We start from the raw sequence: 26,568 nt of genomic DNA, 5'->3' as shown, positions 1-26,568 counted from the left end.
TGCAGATAGTAACACCAAAGAATCATTTTATATAAAATCTTTAAAATGAGAGATAGCTTTCTTTTTTCCCCTGTGATTTTACAGCTATTAATAAATAGTTAGCACTAAAGTTTAATAAGCAGTTATTCGTTTCAAAAGTACAGTTTGTGGACCATGCAACAAAATCTAACACTGTAATATTTTCATGTGTAGCAAAATAATAGAAATTCGCCTATCTGACTGTGATTTTGGAGAATCGTGGTAAACATAAAATTGCTTTTTATACTGATGCCATGCTCGTCCCAAGTTGAAAGTTTCAGAATATGTAGATGTAAAGTGTATCTTTCACATATATTTTTTTTGAGAATTTTAAAAATACAGTTTTTCGAAATTCGATAAATTCAACAATGTTTTTATCGACTGTATGTGTGTGTGTGTGTGTGTGTGTGTGTGTGTGTGTGTGTGTATATATATATATAAACTAATGATCCCAGAATGAGATTTTCACTCTGCAGCGGAGTGTGCACTGATATGAAACTTCCTGGCAGATTAAAACTGTGTGCCCGACCGAGACTCGAACTCGGGACCTTTGCCTTTCGCGGGCAAGTGCTCTACCAACTGAGCTACCGAAGCACGACTCGCGTCCGGTACTCACAGCTTTACTTCTGCCAGTATCCGTCTCCTACCTTCCAAACTTTACAGAAGCTCTTCTGCGAACCTTGCAGAACTAGCACTCCTGAAAGAAAGGATACTGTGGAGACATGGCTTAGCCACAGCCTGGGGGATGTTTCCAGAATGAGATTTTCACTCTGCAGTGGAGTGTGCACTGATATGAAACTTCCTGGCAGATTAAAAATGTGTGCCCGACTGAGACTCGAACTCGGGACTTTTGCCTTTCGCGGGCAAGTGCTCTACCAACTAGCTCAGCTGGCAGAAGTAAACCTGTGAGTACCGGACGTGAGTCGTGCTTCGGTAGCTCAGTTGATAGAGCACTTGCCCGCGAAAGGCAAAGGTCCCGAGTTCGAGTCTCGGTCGGGCACACAGTTTTAATCTGCCAGGAAGTAAACTAATGATGTTTGGTATCATATAAAAGCTCTTTAAAAGAGCTTTCCAATGAAGAAAATTTTATTGTTCTAGCTTAACTAGAAAATGAGTTGTGAAGAAAACAACACTGTTCTGAGAGTCAAAAATTTGTCTTTTTTTCAATTCTTGAATGTCCATTACTTGGTAACTTCTTATCAGAAAAATGTGAAAAAATTAATTTGTGGTACTATTTATGAGTACTATAGGCATACTTAATTTCATTTAAATCCAAGAGGGTACGGTTGAAAATGATGGTTTCATTTGTTGATTTGATGTGGAATAACCCATATGGGACATGTGATGTAATTCACATTGGGGAGTATGGGTCTCTAATACCAAAATAGTCACAAAGATACAAAAAATATCAGTATGTAAACATGAATGAAAATTTCATTCTGCAGTGGAATGTGTGCTGATAGGGAACTTCCTGGTTGATTAAAATGGTGCTTGTGTAGCTGAGTTGATAGAGCACTTGCCCACGAAAGGCAGAGGTCTCGAGTTTGATCCTTGGTTCATCATGCAGTTTTAATTTTCCAGGAAGTTTCAGTATGTAAAAACATTGAGTGTGAAAGGCTTGAGAATGTGTGTAGGCAAATATTAACAATTGTTTCCATTGCTATTTCAGCCTTCAATCCTGGCTTTGTGTCGACACCAATTCGTGGACCAATTCCACAAGGCCCTACAAGGGATCAGAATATTGGTCCTAGCTTTCTCAGTCCACAATCTTTGCCTGCAAACGTGCAAGATGGAAATGTTGGAGGTGTTCAGTTCTCAGCAAAGCATAATGGTCTTTATCTTTATATGAGTAGACTGTTGAGACCTATCTGGAATCTCCGAACAGTCCACCTAACAACAATGGATAAAAAACAGTTTGTGAGTGCCATTCTTTTCACTTCATTCATTTTCATTGGTAACATGGGACTACTGAAATAGTATCTTTTCTCTTGCAGCTGTGCAGCACACTTTCTAGAGAAGATTGTGCATGGTTGTTAGGCCACATCCATGCTCTTAGAGCATTTCTGGAAAAGAATGCCCAGTTTTCTGTAGGATACATGCAGTAAGTATAAATGTATCCTGTTAAATGTCTTATTAATGGTTTGATATGTAGTTAGTTCTAAGAATATCTCTCTCTCTCTCTCTCTCTCTCTCTCTCTCTCTCTCTCTCTCTCTCTCTCTCTCTCTCTCTGTGTGTGTGTGTGTGTGTGTGTGTGTGTGTGTGTGTGTGTGTGTGTGTGTGTGTGTGTGTGGAGGGGGCTCAGGGCCTTGCTGTTCTGTCGGTCTCCTTACGGTTTGGCTGTCTGTGTGTGACTCACTGCCAGACCTAAATGTCCATTCTTCATCAGCCATGTGTCAAAAACCAGCACTTACACGACCATTATGTATGTTCCCATGCATGAGAGACATTTTACTTGAAGATCACCTACCCAATGTCAGCAAATAAATAAGATATTGCGGTGCCTTTGTTATTCTGAATACGATGGTTGTCCACATTCACAATTGAAAGTACATTTACTGTATTTCGTAACGACTGTAGTTGAATTGCCTGTTTCATGCATATCCAAAGGAGCTTTGCATCACACTCAGACTAACAAAAACACCGTAATATCATATTAATGGCCTTCATGGCTCATTTGGTAGTGCACGAGACATAATCTTTGGGCCGCTGGTTTGAGTATCCTTTTGGTCAGAACATTTTTCTTCTTTCAATTTGAATATCTGCGTCATTTAAATATAAAATGAATCAAATGCATACTAAACACACACATTCTCATTTTTTATGAAAAATGTGCAATATTACACATTTTACTAGTAGTTGACAACAGTTGCCTCTGCTTGATCACTTCATGAATAGTGATGGCATGGTGGCTGATGGGAGCAGATGTCTGATACATCATTATAAATAAGACGACTTGTGTATTTCTAAAAGTAACTGGATATGTGTCAATTAGTGTATATTTGCTGCATTATATTTAAATGATGTAGGTATTCAAATCGAATGGGAAAAAAAGGTCAAAATGTGGTTTGAACTAGTGATCCAACAATTACAAAGTCTCGTACACTATCGATAGAGCTGCAAGGCCTGTTGAAAATGTTTCTAGATGTAATGAATTAAGGTTGCTCAGAGATCTTAAAAGTTGATTTTCTTGAGAAATTATTACAGTTGTTCAGAGAAAAGAGTGCTTGGTTTCAGAGTATAGTATTCAATAAGGCAATAACACCAGCCTTAGTTGGCAGCAATTGGCATTGGAAAACATTTCTTATTATGTTCATCCACCAACAAAATAAAAAGTAATCTGAATAAAGACTATGAAATATTGGTCTTTCAGATAAAATCACAAAACTTGCACATATGTTTTAATTAAATCTTAGTTGAATTGCTATTAATATATTGCTAAGCACTTCACTAAAAAGAATTGGTAGATAATTCAGTTACAAGTAAGTTCACGCTATGGATTCTTTTATTACATCACAATTTCATTACTGTAGAATGCCCTCTGCATAAAGATACCCATAATAAGTGTCTGAAACTTTATCATGAAACAGTTCTCAGTATCTATTCTAACTAATAGACTCAATCCGTGCTAATGTCATAATGTAGCCTAAGCAAGCACTAGCTCAATAGCTGGCTGCTGCAGAAGAAGCCGTAACAGAAGTGAGTCTTTCAATAAAATAAGATCCATCTGAATAGGGAAGCTCATAAAATGACATGTATGCCATTTATGCATTAAAACCCTGGGTAAAGCGGTGAACGTCTAATATGTTCAATAGTATTTTGTACTGTAATTACAGAACATATTTGTGAAAAGTTTTGAAGGTTAAATGAATTAAAAAATCTCTTAGTGGACTAAAAGTATGTTGTTTACTAAAGTTAAAAATTACATTACAATAATATACATAGTGTCTATTTGGGGAGCAAAATAACTGATGATGGTCGAAGTAGAGTGTATATAAAATGTAGACTGGCATTGGCAAGGAAAGTGTTTCTGAAGAAGAGAAATTTGCTAACATTGATTATAGATTTAAGTGTAAGGAAGTCGTTTCTGAAAGTATTTGTATGGAGTGTAGCCATGTATGTAATGGAAGTGAAACATGGACAATAAATAGTTTAGATAAGAAGAGAATAGAAGCTCTTGAAATGTGGTGATGCTGAAGATTAGATGGGTAGATCACATAACTAATGAGGAAGTATTGAGTAGGATTAGAGAGAAGAGAAGTTTGTGTCACAACTTGACCAGAAGAAGGGATCGGTTGGTAGGACATGTTCTGAGACATGGAGGGATCACCAATTTAGTATTGGAGGGCAACGTGGAGGGTAAAAATCGTAGAGGGAGACCAAGAGATGAATACACTAAGCAGATTCAGAAGGATGTAGGTTGCAGTAGATACTGGGAGATGAAGCAGCTTGAACAGAATAGAGTAGCTTGGAGAGCTGCATCAAACCAGTCTCACGACTGAAGACGATGACAACAACAACAACATCAACATCAACATAGACCGTACTTAATAGTTTTTATCATTGCACACAAAAAAATACGCAAGCAGTTGAAAGACAATCATTCAGATGTGCTGCTGTTGGCAGTTTTGTTTAGACCGGTGAGCTGGTAGGTGAGGAAACAACTCTCACTCAGACGTTCACCTCTCCCCAGTAACCACAGTCCAGTATACTCCCGTCTCGAATTATTACTTCGAATACAGTCTTCTCCACTTTTTTTTTTCTTTTTAGCAGTTGCTGGGGTTTGCTTAACTAAAGTTTTACTGTGTTTACTAATAGTCAACAAGCGGAACAAAAAGGAGTACAGTGTTTCTAAAATCTAACTTGATCAATAATCAAAGATATGGAAATTGCATAAAAATTACTCAGAATAAAATTGTACATTATAGGAAAACCCAGCTGTCTCTTGTTCTGCCAGCGCTTACCGATTGCTGGGTCAGGTGTTAGGGAGCAACAAACACAGTGTGAAAAGGGAGTGAGTGTGGTAGAAGTTTACAGACAATAGTTCAAAAGTTAAGTTTTGAATTTAGAAGTAAAGGACACTGCCCACCAAATAACAGAAGCATGGGTACATTATAGAATAAAAATATAAAATAGCAGGCTGAAATAAATCAAGAGTAGCTACTGTAAACATTACCAAGCCGTAGCAGAACGCACACATAAGAGGGTTGTGATTAGGCAGACTTTTGGAGCCAGTGGCTCCTCCTCCAGGCAGAAGGGTTGAAGGGGAAGCAAGCGGGGTGAAAGAAAAGGACTGGAGAAGTGTAGGAAAAGGGGTAGATTTCTGGAAAGTCACCCAGAACTGCATATCAGGAGAGACTTACCACACAGGATGAGAAGGAAAGACAGACTGTTGCAGACTCTATCAGATGAGATTTGAAAACCTGAGAGGTGTAAGAGAGTAATATGTAAGACAGATATTACTGCTTAAACATCATGCATGAGTTAATAAGATTGAAAGCTAAGTAAGTGCAGTGAAAAATAAATGTTTAAGACAATGAAAGATGTAGAAAATGGTCTTGCTTGTCTCTTCCCCCCCCTCCCCCTTTCCCCTTCTGTTACGTACAATGCTCTTAGCTTTCCACTCTTAACTCATCCTTGATGTTTAAGCAGTAATCTCTGTCTTGCATATTACCCTGTCTTCCACCATTAAGCTCTCACGTTTTCAAATCTCGTCCAATGCAGTCCCCAACAGTCTTTCCTTCTCATCCTGTACAGTAAGTCTCCCCTGACAGGTGGTTCTGTGTGATTTTTCTCGAAATCTACCCCTTCTCCTAGACCTCTTAAGTCCTTTTCCTTCACCATTCTTCCTTCCCCTTCAACCCTTCTGCCTGAAGTAGGAGCCACTGGTTCCAAAAGCTTGCCTAATTACAACCCCTTTTTATGTGTATTTTCTGCCGCTGCTTGATAAGTAAATATTTTATCTATCCAGTTAAATTATGTTGTCAGAAATTGTTTTCGTCGTTACACTGTAAACATTAGTTACATTTGTAAAATAATATAATTGAAAATGCGTAGACAACCAATAGGAATTCATTATAAGAATCACAGCTGCCATCTATGGGCGAAATGTGGAAGTAACAACAAAGCCCTAATAGGGTGGTTAATGCAAAGATGAATGTAGATGATGCCGTCAGTTGTCATGACACAGACAGCGTGGAGAGTGTCAATAAAGTGCATAGGTAGCTAGGCACATAAAAAGCCAGAGTTGTACTGGTAATAGATACCATCGGTCACCATGGGGACAACAACATGAATCAGCCAAAGACATACTGCCAAAGGACAAAGTAAGTCTCCACAGAGATGGGATCGTTGATGAGTCGACTAGGGTACATTGCTTCAGAAGTGGCCAACCTATTACTCGACGATAATAGTGTATTGGCAGCAAAAAAGTCTCACGTCAGTCAGTATTAGGATGACAAATATTACAAGTCAGCATTTAGTGGAATATTAAATTATATGCCACATTGTAAGAATAAAAGTTATCAAAGTAGATACTGAAGAGAGAGAAAAATGTCAATAGTGTACTTGACAGGAACTAAAATAGAATTGGACCAATAAAAGTATACAGGTTTAGTGCTTAAGGTAAATGCTTTTTTGTAATGGGCATAAATGTCAATTTCTTAAAGGGCTCTGAAGTGATAATTGGTGGTAAATGCTAAAGTTACACATGTATTTTTAAGCAATTCATTTATCAGGTAGATTATCCATAAATATCACTTTAACAAATTTTGACATAGTTATAGCAGGATAATCTGAAATTTTTTTGTATCTTCGTGAACTGAACATCAATATCATTTGCATTAAAATTATGCTGGCCATTTGTCTCGCATCAGTCTTAGCAGATGGATGTAGTGAGCTGGGAATGTATGGAACTGCAGCAGAGTTCTTTCTTCACACATGTGCTACAGTCACTGGGTGGCTGGCAACCAGTACAAATTAAAGAACTCTGTACCTAGCAAGGCGTCCACTGACCTAGCCTTGTACTCAGTCCTAGTTCTTTCCTCTGAGCATCAACATTGGTCATCGGCCTGATGCTCCACTACAATGCACATACTAGAGATACTCATCATGAAGTGTTGACACTCACCCATGCCATGCCACTACTACTGCACAGCCCAGAATGTAAATTAGTGCTTTGCATCGCAAGACATTACATTTGGCGAGCTTGGAGTACTATTAGAGTTCAGAGCTTACTGCCAGTAAGCTTGTGTGATAACCGTTTGCCTTTCCTTTGGGTCTTGCCCTGTCCCTATCTCCCATGAGAGGTGAACCATTCCATGCCTCACTTCGGTAAAATTGGTGTTGTGCTGGTGAATACTCGGATACTAGTTAATAACTTTGTGTCCCATACTCACATGCATTGTGTATAGAACATGTTTTTGTGGACGACTCAGCACTGATTAAGCTATCCTTTGTACCACTCTTTTATCCAGTGTAATCACATCAGCAGTGACTTTCCCTGAGACCTTCAGAATAAGGAGACCATTCCATGCTCAGTCTGTAGTACATTAGATGTTTGAGTAACGTGTTTTTTCCTTAACCACTCATCATGCAGCACCCAACATGCCTTATTTTTCAATTTTGTAGTTATTTTATTAAGTTATATAGTGAAACATTGCTACAAAATCATTACTCCTAGCTATTTGTTTCAGGATAGCAATTTCGTTTTGTGTTTGCTTAGATTTGGAGAGAATTTCAACATCCTACAAGTCATTGAGAAAAAGAATTATCTTATTTTTATGCAGATGATATGATGTAGTGTTCATGATAGCATTTGTTGGAGTAGGTTTTCTATAAGCAGTGAAACGTTTTTCCATTATGGTTGGCAATAGCAAGGTCAAGAAATTATTCTTCTGTCGTTATAACTTTGGATGAATATTTACAACCTGAAATAAAGTACCTGTTTCATCTTTTGAACCTTTGTAGAGCAACAGTGTACCATTTGCACATCTCTTATGTAATAATTTTACTGATAATTTCAGGATTTTCTTTAAAGAATTTGATTTCAGTGTAATTGACAAAAATGTCTTTTGAAGTTCCAGCTAGAGAATTTCCCGTTGCTAGGCCACCTTTTTGATGGTAAATCTTATCATTGAAAGAATTTTACATTGTTTGATCTATTGTAAATTGCTTGTGCAAGCTCAAAACTGTTCATAATACTAAAATTTCCTTCATATGTATACACAGACTTTGAAGATTTCATTAAGATTACTATTAAGTTTGTAAGATGGACAGTTTACATTTTTAATGGTTGGATGTGTAGGTAGATTTTGTTAATAGCAGAAAAGGAAAGTTGCCACTCACCATATAGCGGGGATGCTGAGTCACGATAGGCACAATGAAAAGATTCACACACTCATAGCTTTCGGCCATTGAGGCCTTTGTCAGCAGTACACACACACACACACACACACACACACACACACACACACACACACACACACACACACTGGACTGCGGTTCTTTCTGCGGATGTAATCGGAGGAAGGCGAAAACTCACTGAAATTGGTGAAAAGTCACAGTAGAGAATAATTAATCATTAATAAATATATGTATGTTGCTGTGGTAGCATGTTTGAGGGCGGATAAGTGTAAAGAAGCGGGACGGCAGATGTGACTGGATGAGGTGGGTTTAGTGGGTGCGAACACGGATAGAACGGAGAAAGTGTGGGTGGTGCGGAGGGGTTAATAGTTAGAGATGTAAGATTGTGTGGCACTGGAAAAGTGTGGGAGATAACACGCAAAAATACCGGAACTGACACAGGGAGCGTGATAAGTTTGAAGGTATAGGCTATAATTATATCAGCAGGAGTAATGTGGGACATAAGATGCTGCACCAACAATCGGCGAGGTCTTGAGGCCGTCTGTTACGTGCGGGTGAGTCGGTTGATACAGTGTGGCTCATAAGTAGTGTGTGCAGTGCGGTTCGTAAGGCTACAAGAGAAACACAGGAAAGAAAACAAAGGAAGACGGACATTGAGTAGAGCGATGCAAAAGAAAGTAGTTACAAAGGAAAACAGCAAAGGGTTAGGATCGAAGAAAATCAGTCTGGCAAAAATCAAACAATGGAAAATTCAGGATGTAATGTAAAAACACCAGAGAAGGAAAGTTGCCACTCACCATATAGCGGAGATGCTGAATCGCAGTAGGCACAATAAAAAGATTCACACTCTCATAGCTTTCAGTCATTAAGGCCTTTGTCAGCAGTACACACACACACACACACACACACACACACACACACACACACACACACCACTGTGAGCAGCCTATGTGAGCAGCCTATCGTGACTCAGCATCTATATAGTAAGTGGCAACTTTCCTTCTCTGGTATTGTTACATTCCATCTTGGATTTTCCATTGTTAGATTTCAATAATGATCTAAGCTTTGGTAATTGTAGAATCATTACTTTCAAAGAGCTCTTTCATCTGGCAGAAATAACAGGTGATTATCATTATCAATCAGTTTCTTAATTTTAGTTTGAAACTTAGCATTTGGATCTCTACTAATTTCACTGGTGTCATTTTCCATTAAAAAATGTTTTTGTGTATATTCTCCTCTAGCAATCACAAGGGTTTTCCCTTTGTTTCTTAATTATAAAGGCTTCACCTATTATCTATTTATTAGTTAAGCTTTTCACACTAATTGAAAATAATTATTTAATTTTTGTTTGCTTTTTACTTTCCTGATAAGTTCTTCAATTTGTAAAGCTATTTTATGTCCTCTAGACTTAGTCAGTTTTGTAGATTTAGTTAAAACTTCAACATTAGCATCTATACATTTTATTTTGGTTTGATTTAAATTTTAAGACCTTTATTCAGTGGAACAGTTTCAGCTTTACGAGATTGTGTCCCAGTAAGATTAATGAGTCTAGGAGAAAATGTGTTTTCATTATTTGAACAGCCCTACATTGCATTACCATGACCGTCTGTCAAAGAGTTAATTTTCATATGCAGTCTGCAATGGCATCTTGCAAGAGATTTATCTTTTCATATGCAAATATGAGCAACATGAAAAAAATTAAGAAAAACCTTGTTACTCAGAAATAGAAACATATTATACATTTTGTTACTAAGATGTCTTTTGATGCAAGCTTCTCTAATTTTTGACTTTCCACTATAGACTGCTCTTTTTCTCTAACATGAAAAGCAACAGACAAATTGATGTTAATATTGATGTTTGCAGATTTAGGAATTACATGCTGAGATAGACATTGCTTATTAAAACCAGTTTTCTTATTGAGCGTAAACATTTTAGTCCTGACCCCTCTGAACTTTATCAAACTAACTTGGCAATAAATTAAAAAAAAATTATAGTATTATTGGAGACACCGCAACCATTGAGGGTGGTTTGATATGTATGATAAATTTCCATGAAAGGATGGAACATTTTTGTTGTAGTCTTGATGGTTGAAAAGCTTTATTAAGAATCAAATAAAGAATTTAAGCAGTGTACAGTGGAATGGCCACTAAAAACTAATCACAGGAAGGCAGACACCAGACTGAGATTCATTTCAAGAATCCTAAAAAAAAATGTAGTCTGTCAACAAGGGAGATGGCTTAAAAACATTTGACCAGTACATGAATATTGCTTGTCAGTGTTGGATTTGTAACTGATAGGATTGATAGAGGAAATAGAGAAGATCCAAAGAAGAACAGCAGGTTTTGTTAGAAGTACTTTAAGCAAGCTCAAAAGTGTCATGGAGATATTCCACCAACTTCAGCGGCAGATACATCGTTATTTTTTGCTTTACTGTTAAAGTTCAGAGAGTGTACGTTCAAAGATTTTTCAACACGTATTTTGCTTCCTCTTACTTATATCATGTGAAAAGTCCATGAAAATAATGTTAGAGACATTAAAACCCACACGGAGGCTTACCAGCAATCATTCTTCCTGCAAACCGTGTGACTGGAACAGGAAAGAGAGGAAGTGACAGCAGTAGCAAAGTACTCTCTGCCGCACACTACAAGGTGATTTGTGGAAAATAGAAGTCCTCAGGTGGGTAGAGGTGGGAACACACAATGCACCCAGCAATATTGTTTAACGTGATCGATCTGGTAGTCCATATGTTATGACGTGGGGAGGCATAATGCATGGATGTACTGACTTCTAAACTTTTGAACACAGTACACTCACCAGTCAATGTTGTTGTGACACTGCACCCTTTCCCCATGTGTGTCTTTTCAGGATGCATTCAGCCCTGGCATCAGTTTTTGGCTGACAATAGGTGACATGCACAAAGAGTACAGGTGGAGCAGTTCTCGGAAGGGGAGAATATTGGTGAATGCCAGGGTGTGCACATCCCCCAACTTGAATACCATTGAGCACCTATGGGGACATATATTGCACCATATTCACATGCACCAACAACCATCCAGCAGTTATCAACCATGCTGGTGGAGGAATGGAATGCCCTACCATAAGAACTCTTCACATACCTTATGGCCAGCATGGGAGCACATTACAGGGCACACATTGCTGTCCTTGCACCCTCCCTACTAAGAATCATGTCACCTTTTGTAATATCCAAGGGACCACCGCGAATTGTGGCAACATCACTGTAATTATTGTCTCTGAATAAAAAAGTCATTTCTGTCCATCCCATTGTGTATTTCTTTTCTTGACCTTCTGTACTATAGTGTAGCAGGTCTTTCTATGTATGGTATAAATTCCACTGGGGTGTGTTACTTGGTAGTGATACATCGTACGGAAGTTACATTTGTCCTTATGTTTAGCACACCAGTGTCGTTTTGTGTAACCATAGTAATTGTTCATATGTACAGGTTGAAGCACTTAATCTCACTGAAAGAACTGACAATAAAGAGAAAGTGGAAGTGTGTGAGAGCCTGTGATGATGAGAGAGAGAGGATATGAGAATGACAGGTGGAGAGAGGTAGTGGCACTGAGAAGAGACAGCAGCAGCAGAAGGAAGGAATGAGAAAGTGGCAGTAAGAGAGGGCAAAAGGAGACAGTAACAGTGAGAGGACACATTAGTAGTAAGACGGAATGAAGTGGAGTGTGGCTGTGATGCAGGAGATAATGACAGAGACAAAGAGATAATGACAAAGAGTTCGGCTGAATGAGTGGGTGAGCTAAGGCAACTGGGAGTGGAAAGGTATGATGGACTTAATAGCGATGGACTAGTGGGTGCAATTGAGTTACAGTTACGGGAGTTAGAGGTGAATTGCAAAAAAAGAGCACAAACATGTTCTCGTGCCAAAATTTTTGGGAACATTTTCAAAGGTACTGAAGAAGGTAGAATGAGGCAGCTGGTATCCCACTTTTCAGTCACTCATTCAGGAATATGTTTGCACTTGTTATGCTCTGATACGAGCATTTTTCTGCTGGTCTTATGTTTGAGTAATTTTATGGTTGCATGACATGTCCCAATGTATTAGTTCCTTCTTTCCAAAACGTTCTTTTCCCTGTAATAAAATTCATCCTTGCAAACAAATTCAGCCTTTTATAAGATTGAGCATATAAAGTAGACTTGGCCACAGGATTCCTGGTATGCGGGCAGTGGAAAGTTAAAGCCCATAGCAAGTAATTGAGTAAGATCTCCATGTTTCAAAGTCTCTGTTTCATAAAATTAAGAGTGTTACCTCTTATACCTTGAAGTTTAAAATAATTTGCTGATTGGAGATGTCTTTTATTTGTCCATAGCATAATGTTTTGTATTATTACATTGCATCACATGTAACTATGGAAATTCCAATCCCCCATTCCTCATATTTCAATAAATATTGATTAATGCATACAGTTAATAGTTTTTCTTAATTACAGGATGAACCAACAGACAAATTTGGCTTCGGAGGTATCAGGCCAAGACAGTTATGGAACCCCTGTCTCCAGAAGACCGCAGCTGCCTGTCCAGCAAGTGCAGCTTCAAGAGAAACGTTCCTTGGATGCCTTCCGAGTCTTCATTGCACATGTCTGTGAAGTTCTTGGACTATGGAAGGTGTTGTGTGAACACCAGTTCCACATAATTGCTGACACTCTTAGTAAGGTAAGTTTAGTTAGATTATAAACACAGATTGTTCTGTCTCAAACATCTTAGCATATCACGGTCTGTAGCATCTGTTTAGTGGTACTTATAGATGAGGTGATTTCATTTTACTGTAACTTGAAGGCATGAGTTAAGAGGCTGAGCTTGATTCACATCAAACAACAAAGCATGGGTGTATATTGAAATTTATTCATGAGGAGGGAGGGGGGGGGGGGGGGTGGCAGCAAGGATCTAAAATTGTCATTTTCATTGATTGTAGCTGAGTTGCCAGTTCAGAGATTTAATTGTCTCATTACCATAAGAAGTAAATTGTATAGGTGACTCAAAAAACTGAATGTATTCCAAATTGTAATATCTGTTAAAAGTGTGTTCTCCTGGCGCCATTTAGTGAGTAGATTTTTTTAATCCATCTAATTACATTATATTCCCAGAAAATTGTTATCCATGGTGTATGAGAATTCTGTAATGAATGAAAGCTCTGTACTCAATGTTCGCAGGGCAGCAAGTGCCCTTCGTTGCAGATACCTATGGAATAAAATACTATGTGGAAGGTAGATTGTGGCTGTAGGATTAATCTTCACCAAACATCAACAGTAGACTTAATTCTGAGATATCAACCATAGTAACAGAAGCTCCTGTAAGAAAATCGTACACAAAGCAAAGGAAGGTTACCCCTCAGTTGCAGCTGATACATGAGTGGTACACAGAAACTCATAACAATACAGAAATGTTCCTAGCTTTTGAGCGGGCACTCTTTTTATAGTGCAAGTACGTGCTCTCACACACAGTAATGCAGGTACCCAAATCCACCCACCTTTGACTGTTCAGTGCTCTCCTTTTTGAGTGGCTGCTCAAACTAACAGCCGTGAAGGGGGAAAGCGTGTGCCAGCTAACAAAGGGTGGGGGGCATAGAGATCAGAGGAGGACTGAATGGTGATGTAATTTGTCGGGTGTCTCACATTAACGCCATTCACCCTGGTGGGCCTTCATCAGGTGACACCATTCTCGGAAATAGGACTGTTGATATTTTTAAAAATATCAGTTGTCTAATATATTGATGTCTGAAAAAGTATTGATGAAAAACAATTAGATGTACTGGCCTAGATAAGTATCGGCTACACATTATAAATATACTGCCAGTTTTAGAGCTGTATATTTAAGTATAGATTTATTATTGGATACTCTGTACCTCAACAACATAGGCTGCCTACCACTTTAGAGCAAGGATGAAAATGATCCACATGCATGTTTGGTAATAACCATGTTGCCAACAATGTTAACTGGCTGTAAGTTGCACAATAAAAGGGGGCTGATGATTCTGTCGTTCAGTTTTGTCACACATAACATCTGTCCAGAACCCGTGTTCTCAAATTTCTGCCACTGCCAGTGACCAAGCAGTTGAAGTGTCAGAATTGTGTACTGAAGCTAAATGTTGCAGTTTCTGTCAGTACTGCTGAGCACCGGTTACGTCAGCATTTCCCTTCACTCCTCTCCACACACACCAAAGACCAATCTTGTCAGTCAGATTTTCCCCTCATCATTTTCAGCAACTGGTTTTCAAGAATGCCAGTGTGAAGAAATAATACACTAGTTGCATAAAAATTGTTTTTAATGCAACTGGTGTGCTATTGCTTCACATCACATATCTTATTACATTCTCTCTCTCTCTCTCTCTCTCTCTCTCTCTCTCTCTCTCTCTCTCTCTCACACACACACACACACACACACACACACACACACACACACACACACACACACCATGTGAGCTGGTGCCAGTGCCATAGAGACTCGCCATTTACGCGAGTTCCACCAGTGCCATGGGCGGCGCTGAGTGTGAAGATGTCAGCTTTGCCTCGGCCAATTGCTAGCTGAGTACAATCTGCCAATGACCGTACAACAACAGACAGAAGCCTACTTGGAAGATAGAGCAGCAGCTGTTGCCCACTTGGTTATAGATCATTGTCCAGGGCTTACATAACAAGGAACATTTTTTAGTGAAGTGAAGAGACGGTTGTTGTAAATTGCACTTGCTATGTATTGTAAAGTTTTACGTATGGTTATGTTACTAATTTGTTGGATTAGATTAGATTAATACTTGTTCCATAGATCATGAATACGACACTTCGTAATGATGTGGAACGTGTCAGGTTAATGAAAGATGTCTGTACAAGATATTACATTACACAAAATATTGCATGACACTAATGCTTAAGTTAGATTTTTCCCTCCCTTAATTTATATCTAAAAATTCGGCCAATGAGTAGAAGGAGTTAGCTAGAAATTCTTTTAATTTATTTTTAAATGTTGGTTGACTATCTGTCAGGCTTTTGATGCTGTTTGGTAGGTGACCAAAGACTTCTGTGGCAGCATAATTTAACCCTTTCTGTCCCAAAGTCAGTTTTAACCCTGCATAGTGAAGATCATCCTTTCTCCTGGTGTTACAACTATGCACACTGCTATTACTTTTGAATTGGGCTGGATTATCAACAACAAATTTCATAAGTGAATATAACAGAAAGAATCTTCCACATGGGAAAAATATATTAAAAACAAAGATTCCAAGACTTACCAAGCGGGAAAGCGCCGGCAGACAGGCACATGAACAAAACACACAAACACACACACAGAATTACGAGCTTTCGCAACTGGCAGTTGCTTCGTCAGGAAAGAGGGAAGGAGAGGGAAAAATGAAAGGATGTGGGTTTTAAGGGAGAGGGTAAGGAGTCATTCCAATCCCGGGAGCGGAAAGACTTCCCTTAGGGGAAAAAAAAGGACAGGTGTACACTCACACACACACACACACACACACACACACACACACACACACACACACATATCCATCCGCACATACACAGACACAAGCAGACATGTGCGGATGGATATGTGTGTGTGTGTGTGTGTGCGAGTGTACACCTGTCCTTTTTTTTCCCCTAAGGGAAGTCTTTCCGCTCCCGGGATTGGAATGACTCCTTACCCTCTCCCTTAAAACCCACATCCTTTCATTTTTCCCTCTCCTTCCCTCTTTCCTGGCGAAGCAACTGCCAGTTGCGAAAGCTCGTAATTCTGTGTGTGTGTTTGTGTGTTTTGTTCATGTGCCTGTCTGCCGGCGCTTTCCCTCTTGGTAAGTCTTGGAATCTTTGTTTTTAATATATTTTTCCCATGTGGAAGTTTCTTTCTGTTTTATATATATATATATATATACTGTGAGGATCCCTAGATCCTTAAATAGATGTCTGCAGGATGACCGTGGGTGGGCTCCAGCAATTATTCTGATTACACGTTTTTGAGCAATGAATACTTTTCTACTCAACGATGAATTACCCCAGAATATGATACCATACGAAAGCAGTGAATGAAAGTAGGCATAGTAAGCTAATTTACTGAGATTCTTATCACCAAAATTTGCAATAACCCTAATAGCATACGTAGCCGAACTCAGACGTTTCAGCAGACCATCAATGTGTTGCTTCCAGTTTAACCTCTCATCAATGGACACAACTAAAAATTTTGAAAATTCTACCTTAGCTACAGACTTCTGTTCAAAGTCTATATTTATTACTGGAGTTGTGCCATTTACTGTACGGAACTGTATATACTGTGTTTTAACAAAATTTAAAGAGAGTCCGTTTGCTGAGAACCACTTAAAAATTTTGTGAAAAACATCATTTACAATTACATCACTTAGTTCTTTGTTTTTGGATGTTATTACTATACTTGTATCATCAGCAAAAAGAACTAAATTTGCATCTTCATCAATATGGAATGGTAAGTCATTAATGTATATCAAGAACAGTAAAGGACCTAAGACCGAACCCTGTGGGACCCCGTGCTTGATAGCCCCCCAGTTTGAGGAATCAGCTGTTGTATTAACATTACATGAACCACTTATTTCAACTTTCTGCATTTTTCCAGTTAAGTATGAATTAAACCATTTGTGCACTGCCCCCCTCAAACCATAATGATTTAGCTTATCTAAAAGAAATCCATGATTTACACAGTCAAAGGCCTTTGAGAGATCACAAAAAATACCAATGGGTGATGTCCGGTTATTCAGAGCATTTAATATTTGATCAGTGAAAGCGTATATAGCATTTTCTGTTGAAAAGCCTTTCTGAAAACCAAACTGACATTTTGTTAGTACTTTTTTACATATATGGGAGGCTACTCTTGAATACATTACTTTCTCAAAAATTTTTGATAGAGCTGTCAGAAGAGAGATTGGGCGATAGTTGTTGACATCCGACGTATCCACCTTTTTATGCAATGGCATAACAATGGCATATTTCAGTTTATCAGGGAAAACACCCTGCTCCAAAGTGGTATTACACACGTGGCTGAGAATCCTACTTATCTGTGGGGAATAAGCTTTAAGTATCTTGCTGGAAATGCCATCAATTCCGTAAGAGCTTTTACTTTTCAGTGAGTTTATTATTTTACTGATTTCAGAGGGAGAGGTTCGTGGAAATACAGTTATTTCAAACTGCACAGGTATGGCCTCTTCTATTAGAAGCCTTGCCTCTTCTAGTGAAGATCTAGATCCTACTTTCTCCACAACATTTAAAAAATGATTATTGAAAATATTTCCTATTTCAGATTGTTTGTTAGTACACTCGTCATTCAGTTTTATGGCACTAAAGTCTTCCTGTGCTCTTGGTTGCCCTGTTTCCCTCTCAATAATATTCCAAATTGCTTTAATTTTATTATCAGAGTTACTGATCTCAGACGTGATACACATGCTTCTGGACTTTTTAATAACTTTTCTTAGTACCGCACAATAGTTTTTATAATATTGAACAATTTCGGGGTTAGTACTCCCTCTTGCTGTTAGATACAGTTCTCTTTTACGGTTGCAAGATATTCTTATTCCTTTAGTTAACCAAGGTTTTTTATATGTTTTCGTGGAATTACGTTTCACTGTTTTCTTGGGAAATCAAATTTTAAATACCCTTAAAAATGTATCGTGAAATAAGTTATATTTCAAGTTTGCATCGTGTTCCATATACACTTCAGCCCAGTCTAGCTCCTTTAGTCTTTCCCTAAAGTTTGCAGTATTTATATTGTTAATTGAACGCACTGCTTTGAAATTATGATTTGATATACTGCATGGAGCTATGCCATGTACTGTAACTAGCTGTGCACCATGATCTGAAAGACCATTCTCAACAGGATAAGCATTTATGTCCTCAAACTTATCTTGGTCTATAAAAAAGTTATCTATCAATGTCCTGCTGTTCTTTGTTATCCGAGTAGGAAAATCAATGACGGAGCTCAAATTGAAAGAACTGAGTAATACTACAAGGTCATTCTTTCTATCACACTCTTTCAGGGAATCAACATTGAAATCCCCACAAATGATAATTTGCTTCCCCCCGTCTGACAGATATCACAACAAAGCATCCAAGTTTTCTAGAAATAGCTGGAAATTCCCTGAGGGGGACCTATACACTGTTACAATTATGAAAGTGCCATCATTTAGTTTTAGTTCAGTGGCACATGCTTCCATATGTTGCTCTACACAAATTTTTTAGTTTCTAAATTTTTTGCGCTGTGGAAGCTTTTGACATATATGGCAACTCCTCCTCTCATCATATTATCTCTACTTACATGTGCAGCTAATTTGTACCCATTGATGCTAACATTTTGCATATCAGTGACAATGTGATGCTCAGACAGGCATAGTACATCTATTACATTCTCAGTTTCTGTATCTTCTAAACAAAGCAGAAGCTCATCAATTTTATTCTTCAATTCCCCAATATTTTGATGAAATATACTAACATTTTTCATTTTACTTTTGCGAGTATCTTGAACTTTTTTAACATCTTTAGTACTTGCCTGGCTGAGTTTCCCACTGGACACTGATCTTAAACTAAAAAAGAGTTACCACCATGAGATGTAGTTCCTCCCCTCTTTAAATTTCCTGCTATCAGCCCAGCCAGTTTACCCTTCCCCTTCTTGTTGAGGTGTAGGCCATGTCTAGTATAGTCCCACCTACAGAGTGAATCAACACGAACCACACCAATGTGTGACCCCGCATCAGATCCAAGTAGCCGTTCCAACTCCAAATTAACTCTCCTGACGGATGAGCTCAAATGAGGCTGGTCGTGGCGCTCCAGAACTGACACAAACCCAACACTGGTATGACTCGATGCCGATGCAATATTTGCCAGGTCACACTCTATGCTGTACCCCGGATCTCTGTCAATACTGTTGCCCGGCCCACCCACAATAACCACGGTATCTTCCTTAGTAAAGCCTCTACATAGTGAACCTAAACCCTCTGTACCTGCCCCAGTCCAGCACTAGGTTTGAAAAAACTTGTGACCTGGTATTCTGACCCTAATTCATCCTGCAGAAGTTGGCCCACACCCCTAGCTTGCGAACTACATAGCAACAAGACTTTCTTTCTCTTTGCACACTTCCCTACTTTCTTATTCAATTTGCTGCTGAAAGCTTGTTGAGCCCTGTCTACATCTACTTCTGTGAGAGGCTCATCAGTTTCCGACTGAGGCAACAGGTCAAACCTATTTTGTATATTAATAACAAAGCTGTCAGAAGAATTTCTTGGCCTGTTCCTTATGCCTGTTGCCACTTCCCACCCGTGTTTACCCTCCTCCCCCCCCTTAACCAGCACAGTTCTCATCTAGCCTCATCTAACTCAGCCTGAAGGGCAGCAATTTTCCCCTCCTGTTCCACAATCTTTCTATCTCTACTGCATAGCCTACAGAACCACTGATGAGTCTCGCTCATTTTCCCAATTCCCACGCCACTGCAATCTCCCCAATGAAAAAAGTTACTACATCCATCACACCAGACCCCGGAGCTAACGATTCTACGGCACGTCAGGCACTTTACACTCATGGTACAAATCGATTTTAGTGGCAGAAAGACAATTAAGTTACTAGAAAACAATGAAAATACGTGTACAAAAAATTAGGCCTACTCGCGACAATGTAAACAATGGTTCAGAAGTTTCTTACTGGAAACTACTTAAGAGATGACGATACTCTACAGATATAAAGGGGCAGTGTATTTGGCACACTAAACTGTCAGTAAATGCATTTAAAATTGCGGTATGAAGTTTAATCTGAAAGCTCAAAAGTTCGGCCTGGCCGCGATATGTAAACAAAACGAACTTTGCTTGATTACTGTGAAAATACGTGAGTAAGACAAAAACTTTTAATGGTACGCTTGAAGAGCACTATAATTAACGTAATAAATTTGTTTAAAGTGTTAGAAACAGTTTATTACTACTAAAATTACTTATCTTGTACGGGAGCTGTGACTCAAACGTCCGTATACCAGGCGCAGGGCTACCAACCTTCATTCTCCTATCTTGTTATCTCACCCTGGGGCATAGCTGTGTAATAGTGGCAGGGAGAAATTGTCTTAGCAGTGTACTGCACCAGAAGTCATTTCACGAACTCACAAACGAGGCCTTTACAAAACTGGCATTGAGGGTTTACAAAAAACATAATAATTTATCAGTCTCTCCCCCCCCTCCGCCAAGTAGATTAAGGTACAGGGGAAAATTCAAACTATTAATTTTCCGTGTGTGTGTGTGTGTGTGTGTGTGTGTGTGTGTGTGTGTGTGTGTGTGTGTGTGTGTGTGCGCGTGTGTGTGTGTGTGTGTCGCTATGGTTGACTGCATCACATGTCCTATGTTTTGAACATCTGCTATCATTGATCGGCAAGATCATGAGATGTGAGCTACGATTGGCTGAAAAAAGCACATAGCATAGCACAATCTTGATTTCAGTGCTTTGGAATACACCGTGCTGTATTTGGTGGAATTTGTATTTATAATTTTGTAATACAAAAATATGCAGTATACATGTAGCAGCACATCAAAGATCTATCCAAGACATGTTTTTTGCTGGGTTTCATTTCTTAAACTGCTGGGCAGTTCTATGACGGTGTATAAAACCTTTAACATCGAAGGGTTGATTAGTTTTACAGATCATAGGGAATGTATACTGTCATTTAATATGAAAAAATTTACTTTCATGTGGGGAAAACTGTAGTTTTAACTGTCCTCGTCTGTGTACACACTATGAATGAAGAAGACTGCATTTCACAATCAGTTCTTGAGCACCTTCACATTAGGCATTTTTAATTGATATTGAGTGCAGACCAGCTTGTGACAGTCCTGAAGAATAATCTTCCAGCCCTGACACTGGCTGTGTGTAACAAATTACTGAGTGAATGTATGATAGCAAAGGATGAAGATTGATACTATACTATAAGTTATACCATACTTAGACTCTGTACTCTCGCCTATGATGATGAAAGTGACAAGCCTTTAGCTGCTGTCGTTCCCGTTGGCAGATGTGCCAGCTTCAATCCCACTGGATTATAGGGCCAAAGCAACTACCTTTGCTGAAAGGATCCGAAAATACAGTTTGAAACCCCTTTGACCAACTGGACTCTCGCATACGAAGAAAAATTAGAAATTAAAGAAATGAAAAAGGACGTTGAGCCAGGATGGAGAAAATCTGAGAAAATGTGTACCTTCAGTATGGAAATTAAAAAAATTAAAGTAATCTTGATGGTCACAAATGGTATCGTGTGCTTCATTGAAGTGGGCCATTTCACAAGGAAATAAAGAATTGACAAACATTAGTAGATTCACTATCAAAAATAAGGTAGCAATAAGTCAAGAAACTGCTGAAGCAGCAGAAATATCTACATTGCATACATTATTGGCAGCTGAATAACAAGTTCCTGGATTTCCAGCCGTGTCAAATGACAAAAATTACACGAAGTTATTACAAGAAGTTACAACACCACATGTGGATGAAAAGACTTTCCTGCTACCGGATTCTCTCATGACAAGTCGATACTACATTGTACAATGAGATTTTCTTGAATAACGCTTGGAAAGCTATGGGCAGTATAGTAGCTATAATCCCAAAGCAGCAAAGGAGAGAACTCTAGTGAAAAGCATTCTCTCTTCAAATACACTAACCCCCCCTGTGGGTCCGGGGGTTGGAATAGGCCCAAGGTATTCCTGCCTGTCGTACAAGGCAACTAAAAGGAGTTTCACATGTTTCAGCCTTTATGTGATGGTCCCCTGTAGGGTTTGATCTCCATTCTTCAAAATTTTCCCGAAGAGCGAGCCAATTGGGGAAGGGCGCCTTAAAAGGTGCATCGTCCGCCTTGCATTGAGATCTTTAGCCCACCTTCTCTTCATCGCATTGCAGTCCTGCTCATTCTCCATTTCTTGGGCGAGGACACTTTCGTGGGTGCGTTTTCCACCATGCACTACAAAGTGTCAGTTTCTGCATCGACAATGACCATGGGCTTCTTTGCACCAAATATCCAGCACGGTAGCCAGTTCGCTGTGGTGGGGCCGCCATGTAGCCCCCTAACCACACAGGGATCACTCTGCTGACGCCTAGGCCGTTAACTCTCCACGTATGCCAAGGGGTAGAGCCCATCCCCCTGGGGCATCGGTACTCATCGCAATGGACATCCTTTCAGGTGGCCTTTGCTGCGGCTGGGTGGTGCCCGTGGGGAGGGCCCCAGGTTGGAGTGGGTGGCATCAGGGCGGATGACACGCGATGAAGCGTTTTCCATCATCTCTTGCTGCTGGTGAAACACCAGCAGTCTCTAAGCGATCACGAGCTCAATTCAATGCACTGAAGTACGAACCCAAATCATTCCCCTCTCTAGCCATACCATGGGAGGAATGTCAGGCTAAGGATGGCAGCGGATCTTCTTCGCCCAGGTACCTTGTATGTTTGAGAGCTGATGGGGAATCTTTCACGAGGATGAAGCCTCAGTTCTATGTTGAGCATTTAGAGGACAAGTTCGGGGAGGTGGAAGGCTTGTCCAAAATGAGATCTGGGTCAGTCTTGATCAAAATAGCATCCTCCGCCCAGCCACAGGAGTTACTCGCTTGTGACAAACCGGAGGATGTTTCTGTAATCGTCACGCCCAATAAGAGCTTAAATATGGTCCAGGGTATCATATTTCACAGACCTTATTTTGCAGTCCGACGATGAGCTGTGCGCCAATTAAGAGCGCAAGGTGTACATTTCGTCCGGCGTGTCCACCGGGGTCCAAAGGATAATCAGGTTGCCGCCGGTGCCTTCATCTTGGCCTTTGAGGGAGATACATTGTCCGAGAAGGTCGAGGTGATGGTGTACTGGTGTGATGTAAAGTACTATATCCCCCGCCCCCAACGCAGTGCTTCAAGTGCTACAAGTTTGGCCATTTGTCTTCCCGTGACACATGCCAATATTGCAGACGATCCCAATACTCCATGTGCCCCGCCTCCCATCAGTGTCAACTGCGGGGAGCACCATTCGTCTTGCTCACCTGACTTCAGGATTCTCCAGAAAGAAAGGAAAATCGTGGAGTAAAAGACCCTGGACCGAATGACCTACACTGAGGCTAAGAGAAAATTTGAACGCCTGCATCCTGAGCATATGACAGTCATGCCGCTGCTACAACAGTTCTGGCACCATCAGCTCAGCCAATCCAGGTCACCTCTCAGACCCGGAAGACTACACCTACCCCCTTGATGGTGGGGGGCATTTCCTCCCTGTTACTCCTGCACCACCTACATCGGGAGCAAAACCTCCCATCTATCGGAGACGTCCGTCCCCACTTGTAAGCCAGAGAAGCGCAAGTCTTCTTTGGCTTCTCTCGCTAGGAAGGTGTCCCTTGGGTCACTCCCTTCCCAGGTTTTTTCTTGGGAAAGATGACACCTGCCAGTGGTTGAAGAGCCCAAAAGCAGCTGGTCATAGGGCTTCACACTCATCCTCAGTCCCGGAGACTGAGCCAGTGAAGTCCTCCCGGCCAGGGAAACCCAAGGAGCAGCGAGAGAAATCCAAAAAGAAAACCCCTAAGACCAAGGAAATTGCAGTGGCACCTGCACCACCGCTACCTACAAACTCTGCAGCTCAGGATGGGGTGGAGATTTTGGTGTCCGCTGAGGACCTAGATCTCGCCAGACCCTCAGACACAATGGATATAGAATGCTCAGGCAATAAATCGGTGGCGGCAGGTGACTCTGAGGTGTAAACTGCTTCATTGAATGTTCCATGTCATCCTCCAGTGGAATTGCTGCAGTTTTTTTCCGCTGCCTGGCTGAGCTATGGCAACTGTTAAGCTTTACACCTGCTATCTGCATTGCCCTCCAGGAAACCTGGTTCCCAGCAATGTGGACCCCTGCCCTCCGCAGCTATAAGGGATATTAAGATTTCAATGCCCATAACCCCTTGTGGGTTGGTACCATGGTTACTGGCCTACGCAGAGATATCGAAACTTAACTGTCGCAACTCTACCTCTGCCTCTTAAATACTGGGGCTGCCATATATTTCAGTGTGACTCATGGTAGTTACTCGGCCATTGATTTATTAATTTGCAGCCTAGGACTTCTCCCATCTATCCACTGGAGAGCACATGATGATCTGTGTGGTAGTGATCACTTCCCCATCTTCCTGTCACTGCCCCAGCGCCAGGCTCATGGACGCCTGCACAGATGGGCTTTGAACAAGTCAGACTGGGGAGCTTTCAGCTATGCTGTCACCATTGAGTCTCCCCCCACGTGGTAACATCGATGTGATTGTTGAGCAGGTGACTAGCATAATTGTGTCTGCTGCAGAAAACGCGATCCCTCGCTCTTCAGGATGCCCGAGGCATAAGGCAGCCCCTTGGTGGTCTGCGAGCTCTGCAGCGGCATAAGTGGGACCCTTCCCTGGAGCACCTCATAGTAGCCTTTAAACGGTTCCGTGCCCGTGTTCACTACCTTATCAAACAACAGAAGGAGTGGTGTTGGGAAAGATACGTCTCCAGTATTGGGTGCCACACGTCACCTTCCCAAGTCTGGGCAAAGATCAGATGTCTTTTCAGGTACCAGGCACCAACAGCTGTCCCCGGTGTTATCATAAATGACGAGCCATGTACAGACGCAAACACAATTGCCGAGCTCTTTGCTCAAGCCTCTGCATCGGAGTTTTACCCCCAGCCTTTCACACACTCAAGTGGCAGCTGGAAAGGAACGTCACTACACGCTGCAGTGAATCCTATAACACCCCATTTGCAGAGTGGGAGCTCCTCAGTGCCTTTGCACATTGCCCCGACACAACTCTTGGGCCTGATCGCATCCACAGCCAGGTGATTAAACATCTCTCGTCGGACTACAAGCAACATCTTCCCGTCATCTTCAACCGGCTCTGGTGTGATGGCGCCTTTCCATAGCAATGGCGAGAGGGCACCATCATTCCAGTGCTCAAACCCGGTAAAAACCCGCTTGATGTGGTTAGCTATTGGCCCATCAGCCCGACCAACGTTCTTTGTAAGCTGCTGGAAGGTGTGGTATGTCAGTCGTTGGCTTGGGTCCTGTAGTCACTTGGCTTGCTGGCTCCATGTCAGGGCGGCTTCCACCACGGTCGCTCTACCACTGATAATCTTGTGTCGATCGAGTCTGCCATCCAAACAGCCTTTTCCAGAAGGCAACACTTTATTGCCTTCTTTTTTGACTTAAAGCTTACGACACGACTTGATGACATCATCTCCTTGCCACATTGTATGAGTGGGGTCTCTGGGGACCACTCCCAATTTTATCCAAAACTTCCTTTCGCCCCGTACTTTCAGTGTCCAAGTTGGTGCCCCCCATAGTTTCACCCATATACAGGAGAATGGAGTCCTACATTGCTCTGTATTGAGTGTCTCTTTGATTTTAGTGGCCATTAATGGTCTAGCAGCAGCTGCCGGGCCCTCTGACTCACATTCTCTGGTATGCAGACAACTTTTGTATTTCATACTGCTGCTCCAGTACTGTTGTTACTGAGCGGTGCCTCCAGGGAGCCATCCACAAGGCGCAGTCATGGGCTCTATCCCACGGCTTTCAGTTTTCAGCTGCAAAGTCGTTTGTCATGCACTTCTGTCAGCATCATACCATTCATCTCGAACCCGCACTTTACCTTAGTAATGATCCACTCACTGTAGTGGAGACATATCAATTTCTAGGACTGGTTTTCAACACTCAATTGACTTGGCTCAGTCATCTTCGTCAGCTTAAGCAGAAGTGAGTGTGGTTTCTGGTTAGGTAGCACCTTCAGCATTGCATTTATTCGACCCTGTGCACTCCTGTGGGGTTCACTTAGCGATGGGAGCTTTTAAGTCAGGTGGTCAGGGTACTGCTGGAGGCTGGTATCCCTCCACTGCAGATCAGACATGTGCAACTGCTTGCCAGTTATGCAGCACACATTCATAGTTCCCCTGAGCATCCAAATTACCCTCTCCTTTTCCCACCCGCAGCAGTGCATCTCCCGCATTGGCGGCCCAGATCGGGGCAAACGATTGCAGGTTGCGTGCAGGCCTTGCTCTTCGAACTGGAGTCCTCCCCTTTACCACTTCTACTTGCAGTCCGTTCACATACGCCTCCATGGGGCACGCCACAGCTGCAGCTTCGCCTGGACCTTTTGCATGGCCCTAAGGACTCCGTTAACCCCGCCGCTCTCTGTTGTCACTTCCTATCAATTTTTGACCT

General features: G+C 40.9%; 1 protein-coding gene and 1 non-coding gene across 2 annotated transcripts in view; one reads left to right on the top strand and one right to left on the bottom strand.

Moving 5' to 3' along the window:
• LOC126266642 (nuclear pore complex protein Nup155) overlaps nucleotides 1–26,568 on the top strand; it is a 223,436-nt gene that overhangs the window by 90,487 nt on the left and 106,381 nt on the right. Inside the window, exons 12-14 of the mRNA XM_049971033.1 lie at nucleotides 1,688–1,935; nucleotides 2,013–2,119; nucleotides 12,842–13,064. Of these exons, the coding sequence (XP_049826990.1) occupies nucleotides 1,688–1,935; nucleotides 2,013–2,119; nucleotides 12,842–13,064 (578 nt within the window). The remainder of the gene's footprint in view (nucleotides 1–1,687; nucleotides 1,936–2,012; nucleotides 2,120–12,841; nucleotides 13,065–26,568) is intronic.
• Trnas-cga (transfer RNA serine (anticodon CGA)) lies at nucleotides 539–613 on the bottom strand. The gene has a single exon. It is a non-coding gene; the product is annotated as a tRNA-Ser (tRNA).

The sequence above is a fragment of the Schistocerca gregaria genome, chromosome 4 (genome assembly GCF_023897955.1).
Source record: "Schistocerca gregaria isolate iqSchGreg1 chromosome 4, iqSchGreg1.2, whole genome shotgun sequence".
Classification (NCBI taxonomy): Eukaryota; Metazoa; Arthropoda; class Insecta; order Orthoptera; family Acrididae; genus Schistocerca; species Schistocerca gregaria.
Note: the sequence above shows the minus strand (reverse complement) of the source record. Positions and strands in the feature narration are given on the sequence as shown.